The following is a 12,760-nucleotide window of genomic DNA, read 5'->3' as shown; positions in this document are numbered from 1 at the left end:
CAAAACTGTAATTGAACAATGGACTGCCTTTAAAGAGGAGGTAGTTTGGGTACAGTCCCATGAGGAGGGGGGGGGGGGGGGCGGCGGGGAAGGTAGGAAAAATAAAGCTAGAGCTGCCTGGATGACAAAAAAGATACAAGAGTAAGATGAAGCAGAAAAAGGGTACATATGACAGATGTCAAGTTGATCTGCAAGTGAGAACCAGGCTGAATATAGAAAGATCGGAGGGGAAGTGAAAAAGGAAAGAACAGCAAAGAGAGAGTATGAGAAGAGACTGGCAGCCAACATAAATGGGGATCCAAAAGTCTTTTGTCTGCATATAAATAGTAAAAGAGTGGTAAAAGGAGGAGTAGTGCCGATTAGAACCAAAAAGGGGATTTAGGCATAGCGGCAGAGGGCATGGCTGAGGTACTAAATGAATACTTTAGCAGCATCTTTTTCCTTGGTAAAGACAGATGTGAAGTCATAGGGCTGAATTTTACTGGCTCCTCGATGCCGCAAGTTATGGCACATGGGCCGTAAAATTCTGCAGGGAGAGGCCCGCCTCGAACTGTGACGTCGGAGAAGAGCCTGCCACATATTACCGGGGGGGGGAGGGGGGGGGGGAGAGAATGGGACCTCGGTGCAGTCCCTGCCACCTGGCGGCGGGCACTTCATCAGCATATTCAAATGAACATTAATAATATTTAAATAAACTTACCCGCAGGCGGCGGCTGTCCCTTGCCAATATTACGGCTGCCGTTTGTGCTTCGCGCGCCTTCGGAATTCCGAGGCGGGAACCTGGTGGGGAGGAGGGAGGAATAAAATTTTCAGGGCAGGAGGGGTGGGGGAGCGGGGAAAACAATCTTGGTTGGATGTGGGGATGGTGGGAAGTGGTTGAAGGGCAAAACTTTGAAGATTGAGGGGTAAAATCCGGGTAGGGAAAATGGCATGTTTTTGTTATCCCAGGCAATTAAATGACCATTGGGAGCTGCAGCGCACTCGTAAAATTCAGCCCGTAGTGAACGAGGAGGTAGTTGAGACATTTGATGGGCTAAAATTTGATAAAGAGGAGGTATTAGATAGGCTGGCTGTACTTAAAAGTTGATAAGTCACCGGCAACGTATGAGATATATCCCAGGATACTGAGGGAAGTAAGGGTGGAAATTGCGGAGGCACAGACCATAATCTTTGAATCCTCCTTAGATACAGGGGTGGTGCCAGAAGACTGGAGAATTGCAGATGTTACACCATTGTTGAACTGCAGGCCTTTAACCTCAGTGGTGGGAAAGCTTTTAGAAATGATAATCTGGGAAAAAATTAACAGTCTCATGGACAAATGTGGATTAATTCAGGAAAGCCAGCACTGATTTGTTGAGGGCAAATTCTGCTTAACTAATTTTAGTTTTTTGATGAGATAACAGAGAGGGTTGATGAGGGTCATGCTTTTGATGTGTACATGAACTTCTAAAAGGTGTTTGATAAGTGCCACATAACAGGCTTGTCAGCAAAATTGAAGCCCATGGAATAAAAGAGACAGTGGCAGCAAAGTTGGTTGAGTGACAAGAAAGAGAGAGTAGTGGTGAATGGTTGTTTTGTAAACTGGAGAATGGTACATAATGGGGTTCCCGAGGGGTCGGTATTAGGAACACTTTTTCTTGATCTATATTAATGACCTAGACTTTGTTTTACAGAGTACAATTTCAAAATTTGCAGTTGACACAAAACGTGGAAGTATTGTGAGCTGTTGAGGAAGCTAGTGATAGACTTCAAGAGCACATAGCTTGGTGGACTGGGCAGAAATGTGACAGATGAAGTTTAATGCAGAAATGTGTGAAGTGCTTCATTTTGGTAGGAAGAATGAGGACAGGCAATATAAAATAAAGGATACAATACAAGAGCAGAGGGAGCTGGGGATATAAGTACACAAAACATTGAAGGTGGCAGGGCAGGTGAGAAAGTGGTTAATGAGGCATACAGGGTCCTGGAGGCATACAGTAAGAAAATAAGTAATTTATATTGAATCTTTGTAAAACACTGGTTCGGCCTCCGCTGACACACTGTGTCCAGTTCTGGGCACGACACTTTGGGAAGGATGTGAAGGAATTGGAGAGGGTGCAGAAAAGATTTGTGAGAATGGTTTTGGGGATAAGAGACTTTAGCTATGTGGATAGATGGGTGAAGCTGGGGTTGTTCTCAGAGTAGAGAAAGTTGAGAAGGTTGGGCAGCACATTGGCGCAGTGGTTAGCACCGCAGCCTCACAGCTCCAGCGACCCGGGTTCAGTTCTGGGTACTGCCTGTGTGGAGTTTGCAAGTTCTCCCTGTGTCTGTGTGGGTTTTCGTCGGGTGCTCCGGTTTCCTCCCACAGCCAAAGACTTGCAGGTTGATAGGTAAATTGGCCATTATAAATTGCCCCTAGTGTAGGTAGGTGGTAGGAGAATGGTGGGGATGTAGTAGAGAATATGGGGTTAATGTAGGATTAGTATAAAATGAGTGGTTGTTGGTCGGCACAGACTCGGTGGGCCGAAGGGCCTGTTTCAGTGCTGTATCTCTAGATATAGATGTAGAGAGGAGATTTGATGGGGTGTTCAAAATCATAAAGAGTCTGGATGGAGTAGATGGGGAGAAAATTTTCCATTGACGGAAGGGCCGACAACCAGAGGACACTGATTTGAGGTGATTGGCAAAAGTACCAGAGGTGACATATGGCAAAACTTATTTACGCAGCAAGTGTTCAGATCTCGAAGGTGCTGCTTGAGAGTGTGGTGGTGGCAGATACAAAGAGCTGGCATGGACATGATGGGCTGAATGGCCCCCTGTGCTGTAACCATTCTATAGATAAGACTTAACATCACTTGAATTGCCCATCTGTGATCTGCTTCACTATACTGGCACAGATATACAGGGTGCAGGCTGACTGCTGGGTTCAGTGAGTTGCCCATCCGTCAGTCAGTACATGGCATCTATTTTCCCACCCGTTCATCCATTTTCCTAGCAAACATAACTGTAAAACTTCTGTAATTACTTCCAGAAAACAATCTTTTTGTAATATTAATAGAGTGACTTCATTTTAATCAGTTTCTTTTCTCCCCTCTATTCACAATGTCAATGTAACATCTATTTTTGGTACCAATTCTATATAATTACACTTGAGGTTTTTGTCTGTATGCTTTTGGCCTCAAATAAAGAGCAACGAGAATCACAAATTTCCCACATTTTATGGTGGCTTATTAAATATTCAAAAACCATTTAGAATGTTCTGTTAAATTTGAGTGAGATTAGATTTATTGAAATTATGTTGCTTCGAGTTATGGATTGGATCAGCTGAGCCTCACTTACCAGTCTTGTGCTTGATGAGCCATTCTCTGCCCGTTCGTAAAATATTATATTATAACAGTTGTACATTTCAAATAGCTCCATTGACATATTGCAGTTTCCAATGTCATCTTTGCTGAAAAGGGTAATCAGCTTGTGCAACAAGTTACCAGAGCAAATGATTGAAATGTATAACATAAATGAGCAAGAGACAATTAATGTCAAAGGAATTGAGGAATATGGTGAGAAGGCAGGTAGGGATTGATATCGCTCAAAAAAGGATGAACTTAATAACTCACTGGTTTCTCCCCTCTTTTCATGGTCAGATTTATAAGCAGATGGAATTTGTTTCTTCTTTTCTTGGAAGAAAATATGTTTGAAATGGTCTGTCTTTATTTAATTTAACTAGAAGTAGTTGTATTTTAATTCAAATAATTTTTATAATAATTTTATTGGACTGGTTACTTCTTGCAATCAAGGTGACATTTCTTCCAGAATGAAAATGCTTAGTCTAGATTTCAAGGAACAGATAAGAATCTTAATATTTGTAGGAGCCAGAGGTTTTTTCAAGTTTGAGCACCACCAATGTGCATGCAACTAATCTATGTCACAGAGCACTTGTTTACAAGGTAGTCTGGAGCCCTCCAGAGGAAGGAACAAGGAACTGAGTTCCACTTGGTATTTTCAGATTTGTACTAACCTTTGATGCTTTACTTCTGAAATGCTTTACTCCTGGTAGTTTCATTCTGCAGAACTATCATTTTCTACTATGTAAAGTGTTTTATGTTTGTTTTGCCTCTTACCTGTCTTTTCAACTCTATCCCTGGCAAAATTGCAGGGTACAGGCAGACTTCAATCAACATGGCGGTCCAGTCGGGTTGGATTAATTGATGATGATGCTGTAAGAATTTGACCCTTTTTGTAAAGTAGTTAAATTAAATTAGTGTTTAAAGCTGTTCCATTCCTTCATTAGCAATGCTAGATTATTGGAGTAAGAGGGTTAGTTTTTTTTTCAAAGTATACAAAAAGATATCATTAAATGAACTAAATCATAATTTTTTTAAAGAAGTTATTTACCTGCTTTCAAATGTTAAATGAGTTTTTGTCATTATTTTTGAAATTTATAAAATCATGAAAATTGGCAAATAATACCAATGTCACTGGAGACTTTTCTGTGTGTGCTGATAATTACGCCTTCATAAATTAAAGTTTTTTTCCCCTCAAGAACGGTAAAGGAATTATTTCATAGTGTTTTTGTGCAGGGAGCGAAGGTAATTTTATTTTAAAAGAATGACTTCTCAAACTAAAATAAACTGAAGTGTCAAATTAATGGTGAGATTAATAGCGCTTGCAGTAATTCTTTTGTAAATGGTACAGCAACTTCAGATAAAGAGAAGATGCATGGTTAAATGCAAAAATCTAAAAGTTGCTGTCCAAGTTTTGCTGCTCCACTTGTTGCAAAAATGGCATTTTTCTGTCTTTCATATCATGGAAATGTATTGAATAGCATGAAGTTGCTCTATTTGTGTGGTAGATACAAACTAAATTTGCCACAGAAAGTTATGTCTTGTCATTTCAAGCATAAGTACCCTTTTAATGACTTGAGCGTTAAGTATTGCCATTCTTACTCTCTGGCATTGAAAATTAACTCGTATAAATGTAGAGTCTCATTTTTTCAGGTATTAATTCCTGTTGGAGATTTTAAAATAACAAATTAAAGTGTTTTTTTCCCTTCCCTTGCCCTTTCTGCATAAACTTTGAATTATTTTTCTTTGAATAATATTTACCAATTTCCCTTTTCAAAGCTCCTGTCTAGATTCATCTTCCAAGACTCTTTCTGGGTGGGGCATTCCAAGTCCTAGCAACCCTATGTGTAATTTTTCTCATTGTTTATTCTTTTGTCAATCTTAAATTTATGTCGCTGTGTTACTGACTCACTGACCAGTGAAATTTTTTTCTTCCTCTTTGCCATATCAAAGCAATTCTTAATTTTAAACTCATCTATCAGATCTCTTAACCTTTTCTGCACTAATGAAAAGAGCCTCAGTTTCTCTATGTCCTCCTAACTAAAGCTTTACATCATTGCTAACTGGGAAGTCGTTTAATAACTGGGGATTGTTTGGATCACATGTTGGCACTGCTGTAGGTGACTACTATCCTATTACTAAAGGAGTATAAATTTCTTTACAGTTTGTTGAAGGAGAGGAAATTACTATGGAGAGCCAATCCACTATTGAATCATCAAACTATGAAGATGACTTTGAGGTATTGACCATTAGGCTAAGTGTAGAGATAATATGCATACCTGGTTTGAAATATACAAAGGTAATTTTTCAGATTTACTTTAATGCCTGGGATAGGCAGGTTTTCATACTGTATCGCAATTAGCAAAATTATGTGCTATGAATATTCTTATTAATACTTTAAGTAAAACTGAATCACATTTTGATGAGATTATTCCAGTTGACTAAGTCAGCAAGGTTTAAAAAAAATAGTCTCCTTAGGAAGTGTGTGCTAAACCTGTGATACTGATGCAACTGCCAGTGGACAGTTTCCATGCTTTGTTCATATTGTAGCAACCTACCTGTGGTAATCCCATATAAGTGAGGAGTCCTATAATTTACTAGTCATCCTATAGGAATAAATTCACAAATGTTTTGTTTAATTGGTATATTACACAATCCACCAAAAGGGTGGCAATTTAACACTAAATGTTCAAATGTCACGTTAACCAGTGAATTCTAAAATGGTGATTGTGGTTTGGTAAGGCACTAAATTGTGACACTATTGGATAAAGGATCACTACAGTGTTGAAAATCGGTGACTGTGTAATTGATGGCACCAAGGAGTATTTACAACTATAGGTGTATATGTGCGCATGTATAATTACTGAGAAAGGAGAAATAGGAAGCGAAAAAGACTGCTGACTGAAGAAGAATAGAAATCAGACAGGAATAAGGAAAATGAAGCTGCAATGTAACTCTGTTCCAACATCATTGTTTTTGCATGTACCTGATTTAAAACATATAAACGAACAAAGATGTGCAAACATTTTAATCCATGTTAATATAGATAGGGAACCTGGGAACCCAGGAACATCTACATGGTAATACGGAGAAAGTGTTAATTGTATATCAGTTGGGGGTTAATTGTATTCATGTGGTGTGCATTAATTGGGGACTTGCCTGTGCAGGCTGAAAGTTTGGTTGTTGGTTGGAACTACATAACAAGCTGCGTGACTCTGTAAATAAAAGCTGTTAAGTGTATAAAGACTACGTTCCAAATCTATCTTTCACTATCTGAATTCTAATAAATGTGATTATGATATAGGTGATGAGATTCATTAATATATTCACTTAATAGCTATTCTTCGTGCAAACTCTTGTATTTACTTAACTATTTCTTGACTTTTTTAAACTCTGCTGCTTTAACTTTTTTAATTTCACTTGTTTTTCTCTGATGAACAACTCTGAAATACAGGAAAAGGTAATTTATAACCATTTTTAAGTTATGCGGTTTAATCTGCCACACTGCAGCTGGTAGAGGGGAAACAGCAAAATGGTGGAAATAGTCTGCTAATATCTTTCCTATATGGAAGATAATTAATATTAAACATATACCAGATAAAAACATTTGTACATTTTGCTGTATTAATTATTTACAAAGAATAATGGATACCCTGGACACCAAATTGTAACACCATAACCAAATTTTGGGGTTCAGATTGCGTTCAATACCACAGGAGCAGTTTATCATTCTAACCTGCATTTTGAGATTATTATTGTGTCTTTAATTCATTTTCTGGTATCATTTCTCTGTGTGCTAATGATTAAGTTTCTAACATTAGATGATCCGTAGTCCAGATGCACTAAAAAATCTTTATAGAAAACTCCTTGCAATGCCATTAGAAGAGATTTATCTTAAAATAATGAGCAATAGATGAGAGGTAAATTACATATGCGTGCTTCATTTTCTATTTTTTCTGTAATTCTCTCTTCTGACTGCAGCACGATACTTCTAGTATTACTCTTAACCCTTGTTGAATCACCTATGTATATATTTATTCATTCTCGGGATGTGAGCATTACTGGAAAGGCAATCCATGGTTGCCCTTTAGAATGTGATGGTAGGCCTTTACATAATTGGGCTTCTGTTTATATATCTGTTTATATATCTGTTATGAGAAAACTACCTGTTTAAAAGTCTAATTTCCAACATTTTTTCCTGTTACTTTCTAATTAAGTAAAACATGGAATTTGTTTTAATTACATTGATCAGTAAGACCGTCAATAGGGAAAACCAAACAAATGCACATGACTTTTAGAAAAAGAAAATGAGGCAAACTTGAGCATAAAAACAATTAGATTGACTGTATACAGAAATCTTGTAGTATTTGCCAGAGTGTGTACAGTTATGTCTGTAATTCACTGAGTTCCTGATCAGAGTAGAACTAGGGGGAGATGGTCATGTCGTGGTAATGTCACTGGACTAATAATCCAGCAACCCAGGCTAATACTCTGGGACACTGGTTCGAATCCCACCATGGCAACTGGAATTCAATTTTTTACTTTTAAAAAGATCTGGAATTGAAAGCTGGTTTCATTAATGGTGACCACGAAATTACCATTGATTGTCGTAAAAACTCATCTGATTCACGAATGTCCTGCAGGAAAGGAAATCTGCCCCCCTACATGTGACTCTAGACCCACAGCAATGTGGTCGACTCAAATGCCCTCTGAATTGGCCTAGCAAGACATTCAGTCGTGCAAAACCACTACACAAATGTTAAAAGATAGAACACCTGGTATCAATCTAGGCACTGGAAATTACAACAGCAAATCCAGCCCTGTCGACCCTGCAAAGTCCTCTTTACTAACATCTGGGGACTTGTGCCAAATTTGGGAGAGCTGTCCCACAGACTAGTTAAGCAACACCCTGATATAGTCATACTCATTGAAACATACTTTACAGTCAATGTCCCAGACACCGCCATCACCATTCCTGGGTATGTACTTTCCTTCCGGCAGGGAAAACTCACCAGAGGTGGCAGCATAGTGGTACACAGTCAGCAGGGAGTTGATATTGTCTCCAGACCTCATGAAGTCTCATGGCATCAAGTCATTGATGGGCAAGGAAACCTCCTGCTGATTACCACCTCCTGCCCTCCCTCAGCTGATAAAACAGTATTCCTCCATGTTGAACAGCACTTGGAAGAAGCACTGAGGGTGGCAAGGGCCTCTGGGTGGCAATGTACTCTGGATGGGGGACTTCAATATCCATCACCAAGAATGGCTCGGTAGCATCACTACTGACGGAGCTGGCTGATTTCTGAAGGACATATCTGCTAGACTGGGCCTAGGGCAGGTGGTGAGGGAAAAACTTACCAGACCTTGACCTCACCAGTCTACCTGATGCAGATGCATCTGTCCATGACAGTGTTGGTAGGAGTGATCACCGCACAATCCTTGTGAAAACGAAGTCCTGCCTTCACACTGAGGATACCCTCCATTGTGTTGTGTGGCATTCCCACCATACTAAATAGGATAGATTCAGAACTGATCTAGCAGCTCAAAACTGGGCACCCATGAGGCGCAGTAGACCATCATCAGCAGTAGAATTGACTTTAACCACAATCTGTAACCTCATGAACCGGCATAGCCCTCACTCTACCATTGCGATGAAGCCAAGGGATCAAACCTGGTTCAATAAAGAGTGCAGGAGAGCATGTCAGGAGCGACACCAGGCATACCTTAAAAATGAGGTGTCAACCTGGTGAAGCTGCAACACAGGACTACTTGCATGCCAAACAGCAGAAGCAGCATGCAATAGACAGAGCTAAGTGACCAATGGATCAGTTCAAAGCTCTGCAGTCTTGCCACATCCAGTCATGAATGGTGGTGGACAGTTAAACAACTAACAGGAGGGGAGGCACTACAAGTATCTCCATCCTCAGTGATGGACCTCAGTGCAAAAGAAAAGGCTGAAGCATTTGTGACCATTTTCAGCCAGAAGTGTCGAGTGGATGATCCATCTTGGCTTCCTCCTGAGGTCTCCAGTATCACAGATGGCAGTCTTCAGCCAATTCGATTCACTCCATGTGATATGAAGAAACGACTGAAGGCACTGGATACTGCAAAGGCTATGGGTCCTGACAACATCCTAGCAATAGTACTGAAGACTTGTGCTGCAGAACTAACCACGCCCCTAGCCAAGCTGTTCCAGTACAGCGACAACACTGGCATCTACCCTGCAATGTGGAAAATTGTCCATGTATGTCCTGTCCACAAAAAGCAGGACTAATCCAATCTGGCCAGTTATTGACCCATCAGTCTATTCTCGATCATCAGCAAAGTGATGGAAGGTGTCTTCAACAGTGCTATTAAGTGCCACTTAAACAGCAACAACCTGATTACCGATGTCAGTTTGGGTTCCACAGGGCCACTCGGTTCCTGACTTCATTGCAGCCTTGTTCCAAACATGGACAAAAGAGTGATTGCCTTTGATATCAAGGCGGCATTTGACCGAGAGTGGCATCAAGTAGCCCTAGCCAAATTGAAGTCAATGGAAATCGGGGGAAATCTCTCCCTGTTGGAGTCATACCTAGCACAGAGGAAGATGGTTGTGGTTGTTGGAGGCCAATCATCTCAGCCCCAGGACATTGTTGTAGGAGTTCCTCGGGGTAGTGTCCTAGATCCAGCCATCTTCAGCTGCTTCATCAATGACCTTCTCTCCATCATAAGGTCAGAAATGGGGATGTTTGTTGATTGTACGATGTTCAGTACCATTTGCAACACCTCAGATACTGAAGCAGTCCGTGTCCATGTGCAGCAAGATCTGGACAACATTCAGACTTGGGCTAATAAGTGGCAAGTAACATCCGCACCACACAAGTCCCAGGAAATGACCATCTCCAACAAGAGAGAATCGAACCATCTCCTTTTGACGTTCAATGGCATTACCATCACTGAATCCCCCACTATCAACATCTTGAGGGGGTTACCGTTGACCAGAATCTTAACTGGAGCAGCCACATAAATACGGTGGCTACAAGAGCAGATCAGAAACTGGGAATTCTGTGGTGAGTAACCCATCTTCTGAATCCCTAAAGCCTGTCCACTGTCTACAAGGCACAGGTCATGAGTGTGATGGAATTCTCTCCACTTGCCTGGAGGACTGCAGCTTTAACAACACTCAGGAGGTTTGACGCCATCCAAGCCAAAGCACCCCGCTTGATTGGCACCCCATGCACAACCTTAAATATTCACACCCTCCAGCACCGATACACAGTGGCAGCAATGTGTACCATATATGAGATGCACTGCAGTAACTCACCATGCACCTTCCAAACCCATGACCTCTACCACCTAGAAGGACAAGGGCAGCAAATGTATGGGAGCAACACCACCTGCAAGTTCCCATCCAAGTCAGGATGATGTGTGGCTTGGAAATATATTGACGTTCCTTCACTGTCGCTGGGACTCCCTCCCGAACAGCACTGTGGGTGTATCCGCAACAGATGGACTGCAGCGGTTCCAGAAGGCAGCTCACCACTACCTTCTTGAGAGCAATAAGGGATGGGCAACAAATGTTGGATTTGCCAGTGATGCCCACATCCCATAAAATGAATAATAAAAAACAATCATGGCTGGCAGCTTATAACAGACTAGTATTAGAGCAGGCCATTAAATGTCTGTTTAGCAGAAAATTTATAAAAGGAAGAAATAAATTATTCACATTAAAAATACACTATAAAGCTACATTATGAAGTACAAAGATTTTCTGTTCCTCTATGTAAAGGACTATGAGGATGACTTTGAGGAAGCTGAATATGAAGATGAACAGATCGAACAAGAAAGGGAGGAAATTCCAGCACGTCAGCGAGCCGAAATTGAAGCAATTCAAAAAGCCATTCAAGCAGAAAATGAACAGATCAGTGTAACCCGCCTAAGTCACAGAAAGACATATGACGAAGAACCAAAAAGTGGTAGGGTTAATTTTTATATAAATTACCATGCCTTGAAAATAATTATCATTGAATTATCAAAATTACTTTTCAAAATAACCAAACCAGATCAATCTTTACGAACACGAATGCTGAAAATCTGAAATAAAAACAGAAAATGCTGGAAAAACACAGTGGGTCAGGTAGCATCTGTGGAGAGAGAAACAAAGTTAAGGTTTCAGGTCAATGACTTTTCAGCAGAACTGGTGAAAGTTAGAAATGTGATATGCTTTAGCAAGTGAAAATGGGGAGGGTGGGGAAAGGAACAGAAGGGAAGGTCTGTGATCGGTGGAGATCAGGAGAGATTAAGTGACAGAAGGGTTCGTTGTGCAAGGCCAAAGACAGCAGTAATGTACAAGTAAAGAAACAAAAGATGTGTATAAAGGAAGTGAGAATGGCAAGCCCCTGAATAGCTGCCATCCAAAAGCCAAAAAAAGAGAAACCTAGATAGGATTAAAAAAAAAAACTAGCAAAGAGAAAGGAAACAAAATTGGGGCAAGGGTTACAATCAAAAATCATGGAACTCAATGCTGAGTCCAGAACTGTCCAGTCGAAAGATGTTCCTTGAGCTTGTGTTGAGCTTTATTAGAAGACTTTAGGAGAAAGGTCAGAGTGGGAGCAAGATGGAACATTAAAATGACAGGCGACTGGAAGCTCGGGGTCACGCTTGCGGACTCATTGGAGGTGTTGCACAAAACAGTCACCCATTCTGTGTTTGGTCTCCCCAGTGTGGAAGAATACACATCGTGAGCATTGAATACAGTATACTGAATTGAAAGAAATATAAGTAAATTGCTGTTTCACCGGGAAGAAGTGTTTGGGCCTTAGATTTGGGGTCTTTTCATTAATAACTGCTGGCGTAACATGGGTTGTCTCAATTTATTTGCTCCCTTTACTCACAAATCTATTTCCCTCTGACCCGGCAGCACTCTGTCTCTCAAGTCCAACCCTAACATCATCATCAAACCTGTTGACAAAGGTGGTGGTGTTGTTAGGCGTACGACCTCTACGTAGACCGAATACCAACTCTCTGACACTTCTCCAACCTCTCCCTGGACCATGACCCCACCACTGAACATCAAGCCATTGTTTCCATGCTTGTCACTGATCTCATCTCTTCTGGAGATCTTACTGTCATGGCCTCCAACCTCAAACAGGCCACTTCTACCTCCTTCCCAAGATCCGCAAACAGGACGGCCCTGGTTGACCCATTGGCTGGAATTTTATGTAGGTGGCAAGAGTCCTGGTGTGGGGGGGAGGAAGCTGGCGGCGGTGGCGACCTGCTTCAGCGGGTAACAGGACCCAGTGCTGCATTTTTGGTGCAGCAGCCAATTAAGTGGCTGCCGCTGGGCCTGCTGTCCCTATGAAAGACGGCGCCCGCTCCCAAGAGCTGCTGGCAGCTCAGCAGCCTCCGCAGCGCCACCATTAGAGGGGGCCATTGCAGGGGTTGCACCTGGAAGGTGA

At 41.3% G+C, this 12,760-nt stretch overlaps 1 protein-coding gene across 5 annotated transcripts in view; it reads left to right on the top strand.

Annotated features, from left to right (window-relative positions):
* Positions 1-12,760, top strand: part of dync2i1 (dynein 2 intermediate chain 1) — a 134,227-nt gene that overhangs the window by 48,839 nt on the left and 72,628 nt on the right. For 4 of the 5 annotated variants that reach the window (XR_010969403.1, XM_068014992.1, XM_068014989.1 and 1 more), the window contains 3 exons: positions 4,133-4,195; positions 5,485-5,559; positions 11,092-11,278. Coding sequence is in view for 4 of the 5 variants with exons in the window: in XM_068014992.1 (XP_067871093.1) it covers positions 4,133-4,195; positions 5,485-5,559; positions 11,092-11,278 (325 nt within the window). In the remaining variant the exon portion in view is untranslated. The remainder of the gene's footprint in view (positions 1-4,132; positions 4,196-5,484; positions 5,560-11,091; positions 11,279-12,760) is intronic. The other variant, XM_068014990.1, reaches the window with a different exon arrangement.

This window comes from Heterodontus francisci, chromosome 2 (assembly GCF_036365525.1).
Source record: "Heterodontus francisci isolate sHetFra1 chromosome 2, sHetFra1.hap1, whole genome shotgun sequence".
Lineage (NCBI taxonomy): Eukaryota > Metazoa > Chordata > Chondrichthyes > Heterodontiformes > Heterodontidae > Heterodontus > Heterodontus francisci.
This window is presented reverse-complemented; position numbering and strand designations above follow the sequence as displayed.